At 44.4% G+C, this 24,032-nt stretch overlaps 1 protein-coding gene across 1 annotated transcript in view; it reads right to left on the bottom strand.

Annotated features, from left to right (window-relative positions):
• DGKI (diacylglycerol kinase iota) overlaps positions 1-19,438 on the bottom strand; it is a 234,120-nt gene extending 214,682 nt beyond the window's left edge. Inside the window, exon 1 of the mRNA XM_068400899.1 lies at positions 19,014-19,438. Coding sequence (XP_068257000.1) covers positions 19,014-19,438 — 425 coding nt within the window. The remainder of the gene's footprint in view (positions 1-19,013) is intronic.
• Positions 19,439-24,032: the final 4,594 nt, after the last annotated feature.

The raw sequence follows: 24,032 nt of genomic DNA, 5'->3' as shown, positions 1-24,032 counted from the left end.
TGGGGCCAAGAACAGGGCCAGGGCCGCAAAGACCCAGTCTCATCCACCGCCAGCATCTCAAGGCAGAGGTGACCCTGGCATAGCATCACAGGGATACCTGGTGTACAGGTCACGGTCTGCAAGTCAGCGTGTTCTGGTAACAATTCCCCACGCACTGTGACAGTGAATGCAAGAGTTGCTATGCTCTAACGCTCCACAGCAATAACCAGACAGTGCTATTCTCACTCCTCTTCGAAAGTCACAGCAAGAACCAACATCGTGGCCATAAGCAAGACAATTGGATCCCCCCAAAACCATCAGGAGCCCTGTGTTTATGCTCCCATGCAGGCAGAAACAGATGTTCCTCTCCAGCTCATAAAAGAGGCACCAAGAATAGTGAGGAGGGAGACAAAAAGAGTTAGGCAAATGCCACAAGAGCAAGAGAAAAAACAAAAGCACTGACACCCACACGAGCCCTCAGGCAGTTTCTTGCCAGCGAGTCCAACCCCAGCACTACCCACAGCTATTCGCTACTTTCCGTCCCCTATTATGTATTAATAATTCTTGTCGGTGGCCCTTCTGCTAACACTTTACTGCCGGAGTGGTTTGGGTTAGAGCAGCAAACAGTGGCAAACAGCAGTAAAAATAGTCGAGGCGAGCAGAGCGTGCCTGGCTCTGAGGGAACGTGCAAGAGTGCCCGAGAGGGCAAAGCAGCCAGCACAGATATTAACCCTGCAGAAGTAATTCAGCATTTTTCGAAACTTTGTTTTACAAACTGCATACAGTCAGCAGCATGGAAAAAGCCTGGCCACTCTGTAAGTGTCAGTAGACCAACCCAGTAAAGAGAAGCCATTACAGGGGTTAGTGAAATTGTATGAACTGACTGTTTAATACAGTAGTTCAGATGCCATCTGCTTGGGCACAAGAATCCTGTTTGTCTGATTTAGTTTGCTCCCTGCTAAGTAGTCCTCATAGCCTTTATAGCACAGGAAAAAGCTAAAGAATCAGATGACCTATCCTGAAATAGTCTAGCTCCAGGAATCCTGATTTTCCTGACACGACCAATTCCAAACTGATAAGCCACTAAAATTTGAAGCACCCTCACAAAGGAATCAGTTAAGCTGCTCCAAAATTCATTTACCTTTTACATTTCACTACCATCATATTTCTCATATTTATTTTTTAAAGCAGATACAGTGGAACATTAACCAAAATTGTACATATCTTCCCACACTTTAAAACACAAAAAGATTAATGGAAGGAAAAAAGTGTGGCTTCACACCTGGAAAAAGTCCACGTGAGACAGGAGATCTGTCACTCATTCTAGCATCTCTCTGTTTAAATGAGATTTCCTTTACACTGCAGCATCCTGATAGACCCCAGAAGCTTAGAGCACAACTGTTCCTTCAGTGCTTATTTACTGACTTTCTTCCAGCCCATCATTCTTTATTTGGAGTTATATTTTTATTCACAAAACAGTAGCTTTCAGAGGAGGCAGGAGTTATTAAAAAGTTCATCTGTTCCAGCTGCTTATTCCTCACTTAAACTCATCATTAATCCTCTTTTTATGACACCATAATTGTCCCTATAGCAACCAATCATGATGTCACAAACAAGATTAGAATTTTAGATAGGGGAACAGCATTAGCTTCTTCGTTATTTGTTTAGGTCCCTAGCAGGCTGATCAAATCGCTGCCTCATGAGTTCAAGAACTCTCTTTTCAATATCCCACCAATACCTGGTATTTTAAGGAAAGCAGCCAGAACCATAAGTAGCAGCATGTGCCCAGAGAAGGATGGAAAGTTGCATTGCACAGAGAGAATCCCTTTCTGGCCCCTGCAGGTGATTCTCTTGCCCCCTGAAGCAAGAAAGCATTGGCAACTCTGGTGACATTGTGAGTATACTCAGTAGTCAGACTTGCTACAAATACGATTCATTTTCATATAAAAGCCTAATCCTTCTTTGGATCCTACTAAACATTTCCCTTCAATGATTTGCTGCATCAGTGAAGTCCCTATTAAATACACATAAAACAATCATGTATGGCAAGCAAAGGAAAAGCCCCTGAGCTCACTTATTTCATCATATTTTCTTCTACTCATGAACTAAATAACCACAGTCTATCATCTCTCTTCCTGCAGAATAATCACAAATGCACTTGAATGCCTGAAGTGATTTACATTACTCTTCTCTAGTCTTTTTTCATTTCATCTGTACTTTTTCAAGCTCCCAATAAACCAAAGAAAGAAAAAAAGGAAAAAGAACAAAGAGGTCAAATATCAGACACCCAGGTACCATTCAGCACATCATCAACAATTAGAGGCATTGCATATTCAAGACAAAGATGCCTTGTACCCATTCCTCCTCCCACAGGTTTGGCTTGTGCCATTCTGGCGAGGTGAACGAGTTAGGGTAGCAGTGAGAGTTAAGCTAACAGCAAAGCTTATCAAAAAAGGTGTCTGGTCCATGGAATAACACCGGGAATTGCACAGAGGCATGAGCCTCCTCGCCACCCCAATACATGCTCCTTTCACCAGCCAGGTCTGGCATTGAACCATTAAGGAACAATCCTCAGAGATCAGCACAGTCATGGGTAATCCATGCTTTTCATCTTCCAGGTAATTCATTGTAGTTCATGGAAAACATGACAAATGTGCCCAGATCCCATAAAAAAAAAGAGATGAAGAGGGCAGGAGATTTACATTCATGTCCTGCATTGGGACTGAATCACAAAACAACTCCCTCCCAGCTGCCCTTGCAGCTGGCAAAGGAGTTCCTTGTAAAGACGCAGTTCACAGCAGGCAAAATGGCAACATCTCTATTTGGCTGTAGAGCTACTGCAGCACTTTTTAAAATTGACATACTTGCCAGTATCCACTAAAAGAATTCACCACCTCCACTTCAAAACAGATTTATCTCTTGCCAAAAAAAAAAAAAAAAAAGCAAAACCAAAAACCACACCACCACAAAAAGCCTCCCCCTGAAAAAAAAAAACAACATGCTTTTTACAGAAAAAATTCCCATATTTTGGCTTTTTTTTTTTTTTTAATTTGGAAACATTTGTCAAACTAACAAGCACATACATCTACTCATCCTATTTGTAGGAGGGGTCCACATAAAAACTAATTTTAGCTTTGTAAGACTGCTCTCCACAGACTGTCTGCAGTCAATAGAGATGGGCTCTTCCAGAGGACAATTTGGAGCCAGAGCCTGAACGAGGCTGGCAAAATGGTCCTCTGGAGAAGACTCTCTCACTTGCTAATGACTGTTGAGGACATCAAGGGAAGGTAGCCTCCCCAGCCTGAAATTATCCTTCAGGAATAATTCCTCCCCTCATCATATTGACTTCTTCACACATATCACTACTTGCAATTTTTCCAGCCAGTAAGAAGTGACACCCACCATCAAGGCAGGCACGTGGGGACTGATTCATCACAGCAGAACCATTAGAAGGAAATGCATTAGTCTTAATGGCAAGAACTGCACACTCACGTGTTCTTTTCCCAAGAAAATTCTTAAATCCTGTGGGAGTCAGATGTCGGGAACAGCAAAACCAGTACAAGCAGACACTGTTCTTTGACTGACAAGTCACTAATCTATTGCCCAGACATAATTTATTATAACAAACACCGTCTTGCTATTTTGCCTATCACTTATATTCCTTTTTGGGCTGTAGTTACCAACACCCTTTAGCCATCAACCCTCCACATGTAGCCATTAAAAATATGCTGGCTCCCTCTTTCTCCACTGCCCAGATGAGTTGAATGGGAGCTCCTCGGTTCTGAGAGCCAAATCTCATGGAAATTTGACTTCTACAAAGCTCTTTCCCTGTTGACTTGAGCACCCAGGGGTGCAAACCCAGTGGGCAGAGCATGGTGGGAGAGACCACCATCCAGACAAGATCCACCACCTTGGTACCCCTCCCTGAGAGAGAGTAAATGCAGATCTGCATGGTTGGAAAGAAGCAGCGGAAATGGCTAAACAGCAGGTCAACACTTCCTGAGCGCAGAAGCCTTTTCAGCCCTAACATCAGAGATCACTTTCATTCTCTGTGCAAGACAAGAGTTGGTGTCCAGTAAGTGACTATTTGGGTCTTTATCAGCCAGGTGCGTTCTGCTGGTAGCTGCAGACGCAGAATCCCAGGCACAGAATATTCTCAGAAAGAGAAGCAAAGGAAATAACCCACCACCATTAACCATACACCTGACATACATTCAGCTTTCAGACACCCCTGGAGAATGATCTCCCTGTTTAGCTATAAAAATGTGGATGGCCATCCACTACCCAATAGTACCCTGATAATATACTTTAATCATGACATCAAGTGGCTCTTGCTAGCAGCCAGAGGACAATTCATCTTCCATGTTCATTCAGTCTCTGGTCCTTCAGAAGAGGCTAAGTACCGCAGGGCTCATTAACACTAAATGTGGTTATTACAACACATTTCTATCATGGAAAAATCAATCATGACCAAAATAGTTTCACAGATGCTACCAAATAAGAACTTTGGCTTGCCAGAACTCAGCCTTTCCATTCTTTGGGAAATTCTCATATTTCAAATCACAACAAAATAACTTTTCTCTTCCAAATTGGAGTGAAAAAAAACTCAGAAGAAATTCCAAGGAATTATAATATCAACTATTCTATATTTCAGTTATTAAGATGAATATATAAATCTGTTGCTCATCTATTTTTTTTTGAAAACAAAATCAGCATCCTCCTTAGAATATTTCAGTTGGAAAATATTATGTCAAAATTCTAAACAAAACAAAAAAAATGGTTCCACTGCAAATTTTTCAGGCACCCTTCTCCACTATAGAAGACTGGAACTACAAGCAAATGCATATGTTGTGGTACCTTCACAAGTATTACCTCATGCCCAATTTTCTCTTAATTTAAAATGAGTGAGACATCACTTTATTTTAAGGAACAATTATCTGTTTTCCCACTGCTGCTCTCTTTGAGCAGACCCTTTGCAGACAGTCTTTGAAGTCTTCCTGGTATTTTTGCACGCACCCACAGCTCAGCCTCGTCAGGTACGAGTCCTCCAGGCGTACCTGCTTGTTCCCACCACCTCCTTGTTTGTACACCTCTGTCACTTGAGCCAGACGCTGATGCGCACTGTTGTGCCTGCAACCACCCAACGCTAAGACATTCTCATTGTTTTGCATTTATCCTCCTATTATTTGTATTTTCACACATAATAGAAGCCTCTTTGTCTGCCTGCATAGTAAATTCGCCTCATTGTCTTACAACCTTGATGCGAAAGCTGTTCAGATTGATTCACAATAGGGCAAACATTTCCATCAAGCAAATATCACTCTCAGCACCTGACAAATTGTGACACCGTTTGCAGAGCGACTCAATCAGAAACAAAAAGCTCCTGCTGGATGCTCAGGCGGGGGCGGCTGGGGAAGGGGCTACCATGCCAGGAGTGGGGGCAACTGCCCAGGCAGGGCTTGACCGCAGCAAGACTCAGGAGGAGCCCCACATTTTCTGGCCACGATCCCCAGGCTGCCAGCGGGAGTGGGCAGGAGAGCTGACTTGCCAGGGAACAGCCTTTTCCAGGCTGCTTCTCCAGCTGGAGGGGAATTCACATCTTTCTCTTTTCCAGCCTTTGGATTAAATTGGGGGAAATTTGGGCCATGATTTTCCATCCCAGCTTATTTTCTCCTCCTTTTCTTTCTCTCTCTGTTTCACATCCCTAATGGCCCCTTTCAAGCTTGAAAAAAATACTGTTATAAAGCATTACCTAGTGCAGCCTAATCATGACTTCCCACCCCCCCATCCTGTCCTCATCTCATAATTGCTTGTGATCCACTGGAAATGCCTATCTTTGTTCAGCTGAAGGGTCCAAAAGCCTGACTGGGGCTGAAACAATCAAAATTTCTTTTCATGACGTACATCTCCATCAAACACCAGAGCTTCCAGACCCAGCTGCAGGCCCACATCCACATCCTCCAGGAGACAGTCAGCTGCAGCTTTCATTTAGTACAATGCATAGCTGCAGAGGATAGCAAAATAAGGTCATTGGTGGCAGAAAGGCAAGGCCATCCGGTACCTTGGCACTTCACGTGTGAAAGAGGATGATCTCTGATTTACAGGAAGCAAGAGACATGATTCATCTCAGGATAAAGGCCAAAGACTGAAAAGAAAGTGAATTACCTTCTTTTTCTGCTAAGTCAGGAGAGAGGCATAACCAGAGTGTGACGAAAGCTTTCCCTGCCGCTGCCTGTGCTGCAACCCTCCCTGGACAAACAACAGCCATTAGCGATTAAGAAGTGAGGAGCAATGAACCCAGCACTTTCACAACCACAGGTCAGCTTCCCTCTTCCTTCCACCTCCCTCACAAAATTAGTCATTGTATCTTCTGTTCCCACAGAGAGACAGCAGGAGCTGTGAAAAGAGAAGAGGCCCCCACATCAGGGTTCAGCAGCTGTGGCTTGCTCTTCTTCTGTATTCACTCTTGTTTTGCTTGAATTCAGTACAAGACCAGGTACTAATATAAACACGATAACTAAAAGTCCTTCTTCAAAAAAAAAGGGAATTGGAAACATAAGCAGCTATTGTAGGGATAGGTTGAGGATATTTTCACTGCCCCATCAGAGCTGATGGCAGAATTACTTTTGGTTGCTTTCCTTTTAGAGCTAAGGAGGTAGGGGTTAGGAGAGAAGAGTGTATTGCACATTCCAGGGATTAGGGAGAAAACACCATATTGCCCAACCAAGGGATTAGAGTAGGCTTTTCTCTTAAATTCCCTGTTATTTGAGCTCTCACATTTACACCAGAGGTGATGTGAAAATTGGGAAGAATGCATCCCTTGATCTTGAATAGTTGACTCTGGGTGACTACATATGAGGAAATTAAAAATATTTGTGTCATACTAAAGATCTCTTCCAGTTACAGCCAGAGATAGCTTAGCTTTGTGTTTTTCATTAAAAAAAAAAAAAATAAGTGAGATCATCACATATAAGGCTTTTCTGAATCACATTCATTAAGGGGAGAGCTCACATACAAACTCTCTGGGTCTATCCTGCCCTGGAGAGTATTTCTCAGAGTGCTTCCAGCTTGAAACTGCCCGCAGGCTTGAATGAACACACTTAATGCTTGGCTTATGTTGTTGACAGCCATCACATCCCCAAGAGGTGTCTGGACAGAAGCTTGCTGTGGGCTGGGAGAGCCCAGGCTGCTCCCAGAGGGAAAGACATGCAGTATCCTCTCTGGACAGCAGAAAGGCTGTGCTCCAGCCAGCCCTCCCTTTGGAGGGCACCAAAGTCTTGCAGGCCAGTCTGTCCACAGCTGTCCCTGCTAGAAGTTATGGTTTTTCTCCCTTTCAAATGAATTAAGGTTTAATAGATAAGGAGATGTTTCGGAAAAGACCCCAGGTCACTTGTCCAAATGCCATCAGGTTAGCAGTTTCTAAAGTCCGCATATAAGCTTTGTGAGGGGGCATCTTAACTGCTATATTGATCTCAGTCCAGTTCGTAATTGCCCCAGCATCACAGCCAACATTAGTCAGCCCTCCCACTAGCTGCTGAAAGAAGAGAAACAAAGAGCTGACAACACAGACACCAAATAACCCAGCACTCTGTAATTTTGCTATTCACCCCACATCACAGAGCATTTGTCAAACGATGATACGGCCCACATCAGACTCAAGGAAATGAAAAACATTGTTTTGCCATTTGCCTTCCAGTTTGAATCAAGATTCACAAGGCCAAAAGAGAGCCCACACAAGCATCACAACACTACCCTCTACCCAAACCACTGTGACTCTACTCCAGCACTGTTTGTTATGCACGAGCAGGGCTTGTCGAGCACTTCTGAGCATTCCTTCAACACCTGAAAAAGCTGGAAAAAAAGAAAAGCTAAAGAAGGCAACTGGTGCCTTCTCCTTTTTGCCATAGGTTTGCATTACGTTGACAGGGAGAAATCCAAAACCAGTCCTATCTTTATAGCCAATTGCACATAAAACATGTCTTTGCAACCACTGGAACATAATTTACCACTGTGGGGCTTGAAAAATTCCAGTACTACAAATCTAGGGGAAAGGAAGCAGCTTGTTGTGAGCATCTTGATAGTAAAGAATCAGAGATGCAGCACTGGACTATAAAGCTCACACTAGCCTTGGAGGCAGGAAAAAACTGTTGGAGCGAGCTCAATAACTTAAACACTGGGCTTCACATTCTACAAGGTTAGATTTATGTACTTGTGCATTCGTTGTTCATTGTACCGCACATGACACAGCCCCAGGTACATAAACCCACACAGAGCACCAATGTCTTGGCAGGAAGGTAGGGTGACAAAGGCAAATTACAGAATGAAAAGGGAGAAAGAGAAACTTAAAAATAAAGAAATCCCAAAATTCTATCACAGTAAAAATTGGCCAGGGGCAAAACAAAGAAACTACCTTCTCCAAAGCCAAATATACCACCCTGTGAGAGAAGTGACAGTTGCCACTGTTGGCTACCTGCAGAGACAAAAATGAAAAAATAAAGAATAGCTTAAGTTCTTCTCACTAATGGAAGGCCCCCCACAACCAAACATGCCAGCTGCCTTGGTACTGCTGCTAATTCGTTCTTCAATGTCATTTTAAATCAGGCTAAAACCTGGAGCTGACTATAGTGCCAGCAGCAAAGAATCCTATGAGCACAAGCAGCTGGCAAGATACTGGTACTGGATATGCCTTAAGGCAATAGCAACAAAGACAATTTTATTTTGTTTCCAATCTACATTGGTTTTTAACATGTGAATTCTCTCAGTATCTCAACTTAGAACTAACCCCAAAACTGATAATGAAACTTTTTTCACATCTCTGGCATTTCACTTACTTTCACAGGAGAGTCCATTGCCCTCTAGGGCATCATCTCGAAACCATAAATCAAGCTAACATCAGCAATTAATAACCAAGGAGCTGGCCTAGCATACACCTACACATGGCATTTCATTGCCTTCAGAGGACCTACAGGATGCCGTGTTCATGTTGAAATGAAACTCGATGTGTTTTCACAACAGAAGGATATACTCCTGGGATCATTCACTAATTGGATAAAAGCATAAGAACTACCCCATTACCATCCCTAGAGGAAACTCATTAGTAACCTAATGAAATAAAGTGATGACAGGAAGGTATTTTCTCATCATCTTTTAATGCTAACACACTTCAAAGTCATTTTGCTTCCTCACCCTCTCCTATGGTGCCCAGAAACCCCATGGCACCTCCCAGAGCATCACAGGCAGTCCCCTCTCCTGCGTATTACACAGCATCGGGGAGCAGCTTCAGAGCATGGAGGGATTCTAAGATGTTCAACTCCTCATCTTTGATGAATCTGTGCAATTGAAGCTTAATCTCTGCCCCACTTGGAAAATGTTCCCCAGTGGGTCAATCTTCCTGATGAGTCATACAATTTAGAAGGTATATAATCTGGCTATTAGGGGCTTTGCTGTTTGTTTTTATGAAAAGCCAAACTCAGAAACATTTGAAAGCAATTAAAAATATTGAAACAAATTTTACAATTTTGAAATATTTTGAAGTTAGTGAAACTACAAATATTGAAGCGAGTACTACGTAAGCATAGTGTTCTTATAATTATGTCTAGATTAAATATGAGAATTTCTTTTTCATCTCCTGTAAAAAGTGTCAGATCATACCCCCAAACACTTGCGTATCATATAGCCCTAATCAGACAGACTTTAGACCTACATATTAAACACACATTCCTTTGTAATGGTGAGGGAGGAATGGAGAATTTTTTATCCATCTGAAGAGGATAACAAATAGCAAGACAAGGTATTCACCTACCATATTCCTACTATCCGCATGTACTTCTTTCACCATTAAACACCTTACTTCAAGTCCCTGGACATTCAAAAAAGAGCCCACATCTCTTCACCAAGGGCTCTTACATACAGTCAGACAGCCAAAGCCATCAATATTATTTGTCCCTGCAATGCATCTAAAGCCTAATTGAGGCTACAGGGCAGCCAGCAGCACTGTTCCCCAATAACAATGGGTAAACTCATTGCTGATGGCATATATCTTCTCAGCAGCCTGAGAGAGTAGCATCTTTCATCTTCTCATCTCATGTTTATCCACAAAGGTACACAGGAGGAGCAATGATGCATTAAGTCGGTATGCCTCGAACCTAAGTACAATTAGACACCTCTGTTCTCTCTCATGTGGCCATTTGTCTATGACAATGGGGATTAGTGTTAGGTAGTCTGTAGGGCCAGTGAGCTGGAAAACTTCCTAGGTAAAATTTGAAGCCATAACCCCTCAAAAATGGGCAGACTGACCAGAAGATAAAATAGCAGTTTCCCATTATAAACTGTAAATTTTGAAGTTAGCTGAGCTTTCAAACAGTTGTTAAATGGAAGGGGATTCTGGCAGTGCCATTCAGAGCTGCATTTGAAGGGAAATCCAGGACTGAAAGGTTCAGGACTTCATTACCAAGCCTTTTTCTAGCGTAAGTGTTTCAAACCACCAAGCTTCCTCAAAAATGCAGTATAGAAAGTATTGGGGAAATACCAGGCTCAATCCCAGAGTACAGACAGGCTCAGCCCTGCACCAGCTTACTTTGCCCAAGAGTGCAGTAGTTAGTGACAGTCAGTTCCTCAGAACCAGCTAATAAATCTTTCCCTTCCCCCTCAATCCCTTACCTACCTTTATGCTGAGCCATTTCAGTAAGGCAGTTGGAGGTGCTGAGACATTCGGAAGAACCACTTAGTGCCCTGTGGCAGCCTCAGGTTACCATAGCTCTTTAAAAATGAACCCTCCCATTTGCTCAATGCACAAATAATTCAGAGGCAAGAACTTGGGTATGTTGTAGTCTAAACAAGATCAAGTTATAATATTCGTGCACAGCTGTCCTCTGCCTCTCCCCCAACTTTCAGGTTTTATCTGAAAGCTGCCATTTCTATTCTTTTCTGTTCCCCTCTCCTTTTAACCTGGATGAGAGGCCTTGCTCTTAAAGCTAGGGTTGAGGATCTGTTCCCACTTTGTCACATAGACTCCATCTGCCATCTTAAATAAGTCACTTCATCATCCTTTGTCTCTGTTTCTCAAAGAGGATTTCCAAAGAATCAGGTCCTACACTGCCTGCATTACGTAGGTATTATCACTTGCAGATTACAGCCTTACAGGCAGAAAAAGCTGAGACAAAGTATAATGGACAAGTATTAGACTTGTTTGTTTGGTGTTTAAAAATTAGCAGCCCCTTCCTTGACACTACAGTCTCCTACTCTATTTGTGGGTCTCCTCTGCAGACTAAGATAGAGAGTGCTGAGGTCTTTTGTAAGTGAGAATATTCTAGTGAAATTTAAGGTGAAAAACCCCACTTCCCTTCCTAACCCCAGTCACCCCAAGACCAGTGTTATCTTCAGAGAAGGATTTAGGCACAGTCTAGACAGGGAAGGCTATGCAGGATCACGGTCAACCTGTGGCACGTGGCAGCCAGCACACATTAGACAAGGTGGTGCTGGTGTAAGAGCCACATGCATCTTAATCTTCACCAATGAAATCCTCCCTGAATTCATTTATAGGCAAAATGCAAAATACAAGTTTCCAGAGAGGCAAAAAAAAAAGCCTTTATGAGCTGGCTGAGATGGTATCAACTTCCCTGTTGGCAGCATAAAGCAGGTTGCATGTGCATCAGTGATGGCCTTACCAGAAGCTCAGCACCCTGAGAGACAGGGTTATGGGAGAATTCAGGGGCTGGCACAACATCAGGCAGTTATACCCACAGGCCAGCATGTCCACACCAAGGGAAGCAGAAGAAAAATACGAAATGCAGTATTGACAGAAATGAGAAGTGATACCAGAGAGACCTGGTGGCTTTAGATGGGCCTGCAAACCTTGGACTCAGCTCTTGGCACAGCACTTCCCATCCGACCTAAGGCCATCAACAACGAGCAAACACATTAATATTTTATATGCATAAATATGTATTACTTCCAAAGAAAGGACAGTCAAATAAAGGGAGAAAAACTGCACACCATACACTGGAATTAGCAACATAATGACGTCCCTTCATCTTACATTCCTGCACATTTATAGAGAGCATGCACCGAGGCTCCCGAACACACAGCCCACCCTGGTATACTTTCCTCAGCTCACACAAGGTCCAGCAATTATTTAGCAGAAAGTGCAGATGATTTTCCCACATAGCTGCAACCTGCAAAACACACAGCAGAGTCCTCCATGCCCATGTCCTGTCATACGCCTTCCTTCACCCTGAAGTTACTCACCACAATGTCCCCTTACCCATACACATCTATCAAATACCCAGCACTAACCCCCTCAGAGGCTCCTATAGACTCTGTACACATACATACACAAATACATGCTCTTCTCTTAATGTACTCTTGCACGTTTTTTTCATATATGCCCAGTCCCACACAGCTTTTCTCTGTTAAAATTGACAAATTATGAAATCATTCAAAAACCACAAGGTAGGGGAGGTGGAAAGCTCAGACCTTGGGGGCACAAAGGTGAACAGTATAATTGAGTGAATGTATCACTACTGCATACAAAGATTAAAAAAAAAAAAAACCCAAAACAACAACTTTGTAGAGACTGAGACACAAAACGGAGCTCCAACTTTCCACATCCGTTTTATTCCAGGGCAAAGTTCCTCGTCGTCAGTTCTGTAACTAGAAGAGGTTCCCACAAAGCTGTGAGCCTCCCTTGCCTGATTATTTTCTTCTTCTTTCCTTCTCCCTCTTTTCCTTAATATTTGGGAAATCCTTTGGCTGATAGTCAGTGTTTCATGCCCAGCCTGTGCTAGATTTCCTGATAAAGAAGCAGGAAGAGCACAGAAGACGTTGTTGTTGCACATATGCATCACCTTCCCAACATCTTGGCGAAGTTGCCAAATAAAAACCAAACCTGTCAAAAGCCTGGTGAAGCTTCAAGCCAAGCATTTTGTCAGCCCCATGACTGACCTAGGTGACAATAGCTGACTACCTGCTCATTTATTCCAAAGGACTAGCCACAACAAAAGTGTTTTTACACCCTATCAAAGTTACGTGGCATCTGATTCAGCATTTATTACGCGATGAAATTTTCCACCAGCGACAGTCCCAGGGCAATCTGAGTCTACGGATCTGTCCTTGTGCTACACAGCAACTTTATTTTGCACTCGTAGAGGCTTCTGCTTTCAAGCCCCTGGTGCATTTATCTCCTTCTGAGTACGCACATAATTCCATTGCAGCTCGCATGTAGCTTTACCCAGAGTTATGATTCACAACGTGTCTTTCATAAAGAACTGCTAACCCTCAGATACAAAACAGAGAACATAAGACATGCTTTAAATTCAAGGACAGTCCTTTTACTTTGTGTGACCTAGAGACGTTGATGGCCAGACTTGCAGCCACATCTTGCAGTCAGGAGGGAACTTAAATGTCAGCCTGGTTTTCCCATGGTATTATTCTTGCTTCTGAACTACCCTAGCCTTTTTCTGCATTTTGCTCCAATGCAGAACTTCTACCTCAAACGTTTATAAATGAAAGAGCTTCACGAAGGCCCCTGCATGTACCAAAAACATCCAGTGATATGCTTTGGGAGAAAATGATAAAATGGTGATGGGTGTTTTGGGTGACAAAGTAAATTGAGTCACCGTTAATGCGAGTGGGTGGTAACAACTCTGTACAATACATACCCAAAACTCTTAAAGACAGTTGTAAGCAGATCTTATGAGATTAGGCCAGAGAGCGAGAATTATTTTCTTGACATTTGGTAGAAGAAAAAAATTCATCCATCATTTTCATGCAGAACAACCTCACTCATTTGTAGAAATAGGATGTATTAAGATTCAAGAAAACTTAAGTAAAAGAAATCAACACAATTGGAAAATCAAAGGCTTGTGTTGGGTGCTTTCATTTTTACAGATGTCATTCAGCTTTAATTATTTATAATGCTTCACAGTACACTAGTAAATGCTGTCATATTTCATAAAATAATTAAGTCCTAGTAATAGGAGACACCTCTACCATCCTGTCTCTATTTAATATTTACTGAGAATTCATGTGCATTTTATGATCATTATCATGTCTGTAAATAAATTAAGCAAAAAATGAGGATGCCTCCTATGCTTAAATTTCTATTTTGGTCTAAGGCCCCATCTGTGGTCCCAGGTATTTATATGCTCATCAACAGTGACGAGGCTTGTGTAATCAGGGATTTCCCAGGATTTCTCTGCAATAACTTTTTCCCCTTCAAACAGAGTAACAAAACCCACACCAATTATAACTCCAGCTCCTTTTTGCCACAACATACAAGCAGTTACTGCTGATGGTGCGGGAGGAGAGGCCAGCTTGATTCTTGGCTTCTGCTTGCAGGGGAAGGGTCGGGAAAGCACACAATGCACATCCCGAACAGATTCATTTGGCAAGGTGGAGAGAAACATCAGCCAAGGAAACTCAAAGTCCCTATTTTAGACAGTGACATTTCTGAGCAGAACTGAACGGTCAATGGACACGGCCAGTTAAGAAAACCAGCGCCTCCAGCCACTTCCATTACTAAAAGTGAAACGCGTGGTTACCTGCTCAGGGAAGCCACCACAGCCAAAGACAAAGCATGGTAACTAAGCCACCAACCTGCTGCCTATCAGGAGCATGGGACTCTGAGGTGATTCGTTACAGCCCCACTTTTGGAAATCCCTGAGCCACGCACAAGCAAGAATCCCAAAGCCTGCCACCTGCCGCATAGGGCCAGATTTCTCCACTTGGTCAAAATGAAATGACATTTCTCTAGATGAACTATTCCCTTGTGACAAGTGTTTGCCAAACGCCATTAAAACTTCCAACTTACAACTTTATTTTTATTTCCACTGCCACTAACCAAGATTCCCTGGATTTCTAAATAATAACTAACAAGAAATTAAAAACCATTTGCATTACTGATGGTTTGTGTTCATTTTCTTTTTGAGTTGTCTTGGTTGTTTTGTTCAGGTTTTTTGTTATTGTTTTGTTTGTTTGTTTGTTTTTTAACCTTTCACTATTTCTCTAAGCTTAACCAATTAAAATGGCAAGACTACATTTCAGATGAAGTTTTTAGAGCTGCAAACACCTGTGGGAAATCTGCTGGATGGAGCTTTGTTTCCAAGGTTTTCTCTAGTCGTAGCTTTTTATTGTGGAAATACTCTTATTGAGCTTCCCTGGTATAATCTGGATTTCTCTATTTCAAAAATTACTTTGGGGAAAGCTACTTTAATCTTTACTTTAGCTAAAAGAGACCATGAAGTTCCTCACAGAACTTTGCAGTGACAAAATAATAAAAATTAAAAGGAAGTCACAATGTCTTGTAACTATTCTGCTGGGTCTAGAAATGCAGGGAGTAAATACTTCTCCAAGAACTAGACAACTGTAGAGAGCATTTCCCTGGCAGGGGTAGGTACATATTTGATTCAATGGATTTTGGGAGGTTTTTTGTTTGTTTGTTTGTTGGTTTTGTTTGGTTTTGGTTTTTGTTTTATCTGCCAATTTCTTCACAGTGGGGTGGGATATGGAACTTTTGGTTCTATAAGTTTATGAGAAAAACATTTATCATTTTTTGAACTCATAGTTCAGATTTTAAGTAGAAAAGCCAAAACATCTTTAAGAGACTTAATTCCACATCTGTAGGGTAAAAAATTAGCCCAAAAAATTAGCCCTAAAAATTACTGCTTAGCTGTTGGCATTCTCATGTTAGCATCCAGTTTAAGTGCACGAGGCTGAAAAGGGAGGCAATTTCTCTGAGCTTTCCTTCAGTCTGCACAGGGACCAGCTCTGCAAGACACCCCCCATAAAGGGATCGACACTCCTGATTGCAGACCACCCTTCCCTCCCTCACCAGCCCTGCACTGCCAGCGGGACCAGTGGTACCCACCGCCTGAGCTCCGGCAGCAGCACCCCCTATGACAGCATCACCGAGCACAGGGCAGGGCAAGCGCCCCATCTGCAAATTAAGATCCACTTAAGGGATGCACGTTGGCAGCACACGCACAGAAACAGACACGCTTTAAACCCATTAGCTCACGCACAAGCACAGATAAGTGGCATATCCCCACTGTGTACGTATACATAATTACAGCATATTACTAGAAAGAAAACAGCAAGTAAACATCTACCCTTAACAGAATGATGAGCTTTTGGTGCAGACAACGAGCTTTGTGAATATCAGGTGCAGGGTGGGTATGGCTGGGAACACAGCAATGTCAAGGGGGTTGCAGAGCTCCCTAGGAGGCACACCTGTGTTATTTAAAGCAAGTTTTTGCTCCTGATGGTTCCATACAGGGGACAAACAATGCCTACACTAGTATTTACTACACAAATTCATTACATATTTAATACAGCAGTTTCTGCATTGTAAGCCACTGGCCACCTCAGTACAAAACATTGTTTTCTGAACCGTGTTATACTTACGGTTTTGGTACCATTCTAGAGAAACTAACAAGTTATTTGTATGTAACAACTATGTCATTAGCTAAACAGCTCTGCATTATAACGAAAGCAGTTGCTATTTAGCAGCAAATAAAAGGGGGAAAAAGATAATACTTTAAGCCAGACTCAGGTAAACCATAGTTTCATAACAGGGAGTGATTAACATAAAATTGGTACAGGAAATATTTTTCCCTTGTGACAATTCTTTGACCGCTCTTTCAGCCACACATTTCATTCCTTCAATTGCCACCAACAGAATTTTTTTACACGTTTTCATGAGTCTTTATTATTTTAAGCAAATTCCAACTGTTGGTTTTCTTCTGCATGTATAAATACAGATATACGGGTGTATGTCAATGTAATGCACCTGCACAGAGAATCCTAAATGAGCTGTTTGGAAGTCCATATGAAGCCTTGAATAACTTCTATTGTACTAGTGGATAAGGGAGTCTAAGTGCCAACATAAATAGATTTTCCTGTATGTAATATAGTCATTAACATTTATGAATGTATTTCAGCACCATAATTTACTGAGAGAAATGGTAGCAATTTAAGGAGCCCGATGGGTGTGGAGAGCTCAGTGGAGGTCCTTTGTGGAAGTTTTCTACTCTTCTATCTATCTATTCAGACTGTTCTCATTATGGATAAATGAGGGAGTGAGCATTATTTGTAGGAAACCAGCTCCAAAAGAAGAAAAGGTGTGGAAATCCAAGGATGCAAAGATGTACTTTCTTGCACATATCCCAAGTCAAGTAGAACGAGTATCATGTATCAAGAGATGCTTAGGAAAAGGCTTTTATAACTAAAGATTCAGGACTTGTACACTTGCCTAGATGGAGGAGAGGTAGGAGGAAGAAGAGAAAAAAACCCAACATTTCCTCCTACGAGCAATTATTATGAAACTCTTACAAACACCCACCATGCAGAAAACTTCAAAAATACTCATGTCTTTAACACACTTCTAGATAATCTAGAGAACAGGACATTATAAACAGATTTTAATACCCACCCACAAAACAAGAAGATGCCAAAACTAATGAAATAAAAATGAAAATGTATAGCCTAAGTAGAAGCACCTCCAAGATTTATTGCAAGCCCCACGCCTTCTGTACCAAGAGCAGAAACATTAGCAAACCTGCCTCATTAGCAGTTGCTTCAACAGCCCACCTACACAATCTGCCTTTACCTGCAATAGACAACTTGCCCCTAAATGACACGCGCTAGGAAAACTGCCAGGGTTGAGATGCAAAAGTACTGAGAGATGACTGATGTAATGCTCTTTCGGTGTCCAGTAAGTTTTCCTTTTCACATCACTCGCCTTATTGAGCCTAGTATGAATCATCCCAAACTTCACACTCACCAGCGAGACCATCGGCCCTTATGGGGAAGTCTTTCTGAGTACATGAAGTCTTATATAAAACTTCAGCTATGAAGAGTGTTTAATTACATCATTTTTAAGCCCTACCACACGCAGAGACTCAAAACCATTACTAAGCTATCTCAGATATAAACCAGCAGCACATTAAAAAGAAGTATCTCCACGTCAGGGGAGGGTCTCCAGCTAATTTACCGAGAGCTAGAAGCACTTTTTCCTTACAGAGACAAAATAAGTAGCAGCTCTGTTTTCTATCCTCCCAGTTAAGAGGGCTCATCCCAAAGCACACTAGAATACTAGTTACTGATGATGTGCTGCCTCCCCTGGGGCTTTGCAACCAGAATTAGGTAAGACTCGAGAACTTTTTGGCATGAAGCTTCTCAGACAGCAATCGCTTTCAGCAGCTGCTGACCATTAAGAGATCCTAGGTGCCCAGAGAAGCCCCACCAACAGCCCCTTCATACAGGTGTATTTACAGAAGGATGAAACCCATTTATTTGACATCAGATGTATGTGATAAATGCACGGTCATAAAAATCCAAGACCCTGGTTATGGAAGTAAATACCCTGCTTTGGCTATAGCATGTCCTGTGGCACCCGGGTGGCTGCCCGCCCTCGGCCCGCAGCCACGTGTGGGGGTGTTGGGCACAGCAGCCCACCTGCTTGGCAACCGCTGGGTCTTATGCAACGGCTGCCGGCACGGGTGGGGAGAGGAGACCTGCACTCCATGGGACTTCCCACGGAGAAATCCCTCTCAGGAGCAGCGATGCCTCAGGAAAGGTTTCTCCGATCCCTTTTGCGAGCGTTTGTGGAGGCGCCGGGAACACGGGCGACCGTGTATTTATTGAAAAGAGCAAAGCATAAAGACGGACCTATTCCCCCGGCAGCCGGGCGAGATCCCCGACTCCCTGAGTAACTCTGAAGTTGACCCACGTACACCGGCCCCCTCCCCATCTCCTCTAGCGCTGCCGTGCCGGAGGAGCACGGCAAACCTGACGGCAGCGGCGGGGCTGGGGGCAGGTCGCTGGCTCAACGGAACGCCGATCCGGGGTGGGCAAGGGGCTCTTTTAGGCTTCAGGATGAAGAAAAAACACCTTCAGGCTCCAGGGTGCTGGTCCCCACGCCGCTGCCCGGCCGCACCGCGCCGGACCCCGCCGGTCGTCTCCCCACCCGCGGGCGCGTCGTGCCCGAGAGGGTCACCGAGGGCGCCCGGAATCTGCCCCGCCCGCCCGGCACCCACCTGTAGGACACCTGCTTCCTGAAGGTGAGGCTCCGCAGCTTCTCCTCCAGCGACTCCTCTGCCGCGGGCAGCCCCGGCTCCTCCGGGACCCCGGCGGCACCCGCCACCTCCCCACCACCCTCAGCCCCCCGGCAGCCGCCGCCACCCGCCGCTCCCGTCTCCTCCCCGCCGGCTGCGGCGGGGGGGTTCATTGCGGCGGAGCAGAGGGACCAAAAAGGAGGAGGGGGCGAAGGCAGGCGGGGGGCGGCCGGCGGCTGCAGGCGCTGGGGGGCGGCGGTCGCCGGGGGGCCAGCGGTGGCCGGGGGGCCAGCGGTGGCCGGGGGACCGCTGCTCCCGGGGCCGCAGGGCGCGCTGCGAGCCGCGGCGGCTGCAAATGGCAGCGCGGCCGCGCAGCATCCATCGGCGGCCGCACTGCAGCGGGGCATTGTGGGAAACTCCCGACCGCCCCCGCCCCCCGCCACGCCCCGCCGCCCGCCCACCAATCGCCGCACCGCTCCTGCCGCCACGCCCCCTCCCCGCCACCACGCCCGGCCTCGCCACGCCCCCGGCCCCGCGTCAGGGGGGACCGTCGGGCCGCCCGGGGCCGGGGGGAGGCGGTGGCGGGGGGCGGGGCGGCCCGGCCCGGCCCGCGGCGACCCGGGGATGCCGCGTCAGGCTCTGGCCGCAGCCGTGCCCGGTCACCTCCGAGCGTCAAAAACACCTTTGAGAGAGCGAGCTCCGGCGCCCCGGAGCACCCAGCGGTGCCCTCATCTTCTTCTACCCCCTGCTTGTTTACCTGTTAATCGCCTCTAAATTTGTTTCCCCAGGCAATCTCAGTTTCGTACGCTCAGAGTCAAAGCACCCAACTACCCAGAGCTATCTTTTGACACAAGCATCACGGTGCCTCTCAGGAATATAAGTTGTCCTCCCTCCTTCTCCCTTTTGTTCATTGGGGGAGACTAAGGAAAACTTTCCAGGGATGCAGCAGCGGGAGACTATTTAAGCACATGAGCTAGCAGCGACAATAAGATTAAAAAGTACAGAAAAGGTCAAGGTCTGGGACTATGCAGAAATTATATCAGGAATTATGCTCAGCCAGTGCTTTATTTTCTGCATCCAAAGCTTCTCCAAGGCAATGCTAATCCAAAATAGAAAGACATAAGATAAAAAAGAGGAGAAGCATGAACAACGGCACTCTACAGAGAAGGCAAACCCTACAGGAACAGATTGCAGAATGACTTCTCTGCAGATGACTTCTCTGAGTGGCTTCACCCCTTCTTTATGATCCTTGTGCCGCAGCACAGCCAGTAGCATAATAGAAAGTCAAACAGGTGCCCAGCGTGCAAACATTGCAAAATCTTGGGTGTGAATCAGACTTAATGACAGTCAATAGGTTCTTTACACCTGATTCTTGCTCCTTCTCCAACCCGATTTAAAGACTCAGCTTCTCCATATGTAGCACATACCATGTATGCATCCTCTGACTTCAGTAATGACAGGCTTTCCGAGTCAGCCAATTAACATTTTCCTGTCCCTTGTTGGCAGCAGAGAAGGGTGATGAAAAGTGAATCTTTTTACTACAGTTCAAGGATTTAAAAGTTTAACCAACTTTCAAAATTATATTCTATCCCTAGGCAGAAATGATGCATATATTATCTACATGCACATATGCTTCCCCCAATGTGTATAGAAATTTTCTCCCCCAGACTGCAGAGTACTTTTAGTTACTAACGAAGCACATAGAATAAAGCTTAATTAAGCAACATAATATATGGCTTATTAGAAGTAAAATTAAAGCTCTTGTGCAGAACTGTTAAAAGAAGGTCTGGATCCTGCTCTGAGCTACTTGCTGGGAGATCTGCAAACCAGCACAGAGCTCTGCTGAAACCGTTGATGCCTTTTCCATGCAGAGCTGGGACTTCAGTTGGAAAGTCTCCAGATGAACTTCCAGGGAAATTAGCAGCCAATATTGCTAGTGAAAGCATCCAATTTAAGAGCATGTAGCAACTATTTTTTGCAGAAAGAAACTAAACCATTTTGAGGTGGAACTGTCAAAGACCAGTTCAGACCTAGCCCAACAGCCAGCTTCAAGGATGAGGAGCAGTGGCATAAGCCCCCCTCTAGTCATCAGAGGTACCTTCGAGGTTCTGTCATTGGTAAAAACCGTATGTTCTGTAGTTATGAGAAGATGCCAATGGCATGTGCAAAAAATCCTTTAATTGCAAATTAATTTTGCACTTGGAGAGCAGAACAGTATGCATCATCTCACAGCTTTATTCTTTTAGCCTTTGGTCCCTCTGAGAACAGCTCTGTGGCCTGTGCCCCAGCAAATCACTCCACCTCCCCCAGAGCGTCTGGAGCACAGCCTAACAGCAAATCAGAATTTCCTAACCCCCCCCTCCAGCGAACATCCACGCCACTGAGCCACGTCCTCTTCCTCCGGCATAAACCGCATTGTAGCTCCTGCTTGTCAATAACCATTTTGCTCACATGGCCGCATGTACACTGCGCTCCGGGATTACCTGTTTTTCCTACGACTGCTGCAATTTGCGTGACTCATTTGCAACACGAAGTGCTAAATAGACTTCCTGTGCCTTTTTCTGAATATGAGCAATTATGAGAGAATCTGAGGCTCGTGAAGGAAAGCCCTGCTTACACAATGACACCTGTGGCATAGCTGTCAATTCCTGTGGCTTGAGAAAGGCAGCAACAGCAGAAACTTCGCAGAGCATTATGTTTGCTCCAAGACACGGCTGCAGACATACAGCTGGATCAGGAGGGGAAGTATGAGCTCAAAAATAGATTTTTAGTAGGTTTTGCCAGTATCTGGGATCATCATCCCAGCAAAAGCCTGAATTCCCACAGCCGGGATCTCATTTCTTAGGCTGGCAACTCGATCAAGGGCTGGGTTGTCAGGTTAAGAGGAGCACCTCGCATCACTCCGCAGTGAGTCCCCTGCTCATCTGGGAGAGCTGACAAGCTTCAGCAGGTGAAAAGCTCTTTTTCCTGGGTGGAAAGTTCTCACCATACTGCATACCTTGAATAGCAAGGTGAATGGTGGAAATGAAAGAGGAAATGTGGAGAAAGGAGGGAATTCCAGCCTTTTGGAGTAAAGCCAAGGGAAGGAGGTTTATTCCATTACTCACATGCCTGTTAAATCCTATTCTGAACACTCCAGTGTGCACAGGCTGCATGGAATGCAGTAAGTTTTATTCAGAGTGGGAGGGACTGAAAAATCCTATTCCTAATGGTAAAGAGGTGGATATATAAAAAAAAAAGGGGAGTGGGGAAGAAAGGGGTTAGGTAACCTTACTTGTTCAGTGTGCCAGGCTAGCCAGTGAGGAGTCAGTCTACTTTAAATGGTCCGTATTCCTTGGGGGGTCATACAAAATTCATCCTCAGCATAACCCTCAAAATTCACCCTCCAGGAAAACATACAAAAATACATATATTTATGCACACACAGATGTATGTATGTATTTGCATCCCCCTAATTTTATTTTTTTTTTAAACATTACTAACCCAGCAGCCAGCTTCCCTTCCCAGATTCAATGCCGATAGATATGCCCACAAACACATTCACTTTTGGTCAGCATTTGAAGTTCAAGGAGAGCATTGCTTATCCATCGGGTAACTGAGGGATGCGGAGGCTTAAGATGGAGTGACCTGCCCTCACCTCAGCAGATCAGCCTGTTGGGCAGAGCAGCTTCACCCTGCAGCTCTGCCAGCACTGGCTCCAACTAGCTCTCTGGCAAGTTACTGCTTTGCTAGATTCTATATTTTTACCATTTTTCATTTCATAGCTCTGCTCCCCTTTCTGTGCGTAGGCTGCCATAGTTAGAAATATGCCCTGATTCCTGTTGCTAAGGTGTTCAGTGGAGGTGACAACAAGGGCCTGATCCTGGCTTGGAAGTGCCTGCGTGCTGTTCCTTCACAAATGCCACAATCAGACCCAGGTGTTTACCAAACAGGTTTATAAAAAAAGGGCTGACTAGAACATAAGCATTTCTTTAGACAGTGGAAGTGAGACAACCCAACAGACATGGACTTACTCTACAGGGGTTATATTTCCTCGTTTGTACCACTGTAAAGATAAGGGACAGAATTTGTAATTTCCTCATTACTGGAGATCCACAAAAAAGTAATTTTATAGCAACATATAGAACTCATGTAAATACAATTCAAGATTAATTCAATTATAAAAAGTTAAACAAGTCATTCCTGGCTTCTGTGGGGACCATTTGAAGCCCATAGGAGACAGCACCAAGAAAATGAGAAATCAAATCAATTGGTTTTTGAAGCACAAACTGGAGGGAGACAAGACACGCAAGTGAAGGATGCTTTTGTTTCTAATTACTACCTCCTCTGAATCACCTTGCTTTGGCTAATCTCAGCATGCTTCACAGAGGAGAGGAAGCCACCACTGGCCCCATTTCTCAGACCAGGAACCTGAAGCATGGAGAAGAGTCAGCCAAATTCACCAGCACGCCATGAGCAGGACTAGACCCAGAAGCTCAGTTCCTTGGTCCCTATCCAGTGCTCTCTCTCTACAGGACATGGCTCCTGCAGAATTATTTTACTTATGACAAAGGTGCAAGCTTCTGCTCACTGCTTCTAAACTCCAAGCAAATAAGGTCCATATTTCTGAAAAACCCAAAGCAAACAAACTAGCAAAGGGAGCACCAGACATGAATCTGCCATGAAATACCTGCAGGGGTGGCGAAGTCTGTGCTGTCATAAAACACATACAAGCAATAGCTAACAGCAGAGGGTGAAGACTTACTCCCCAGACCACGCCATGAGAGAAGTTGCAAGCCGCATTTGGACACCCTTCCTCCTGCCCTGCAATGGGAAACAGCCTGAGAAACAAATATCAAAATCCAAGCAGTAACATGCTTTTCAAAGAACAGCATGTACCGGAGGGTGATAGGTAGCAAGGCTGACAGCTCATCACCCAGCATTTCTCCATTGTATGTGGGTTTCTTTTTAATCACAGATTCCCTGCAGCATCGCCTGCTGTACGATGTTTTAAGGGTAATA

This window comes from Nyctibius grandis, chromosome 5, assembly GCF_013368605.1.
Source record: "Nyctibius grandis isolate bNycGra1 chromosome 5, bNycGra1.pri, whole genome shotgun sequence".
Lineage (NCBI taxonomy): Eukaryota > Metazoa > Chordata > Aves > Nyctibiiformes > Nyctibiidae > Nyctibius > Nyctibius grandis.
This window is presented reverse-complemented; position numbering and strand designations above follow the sequence as displayed.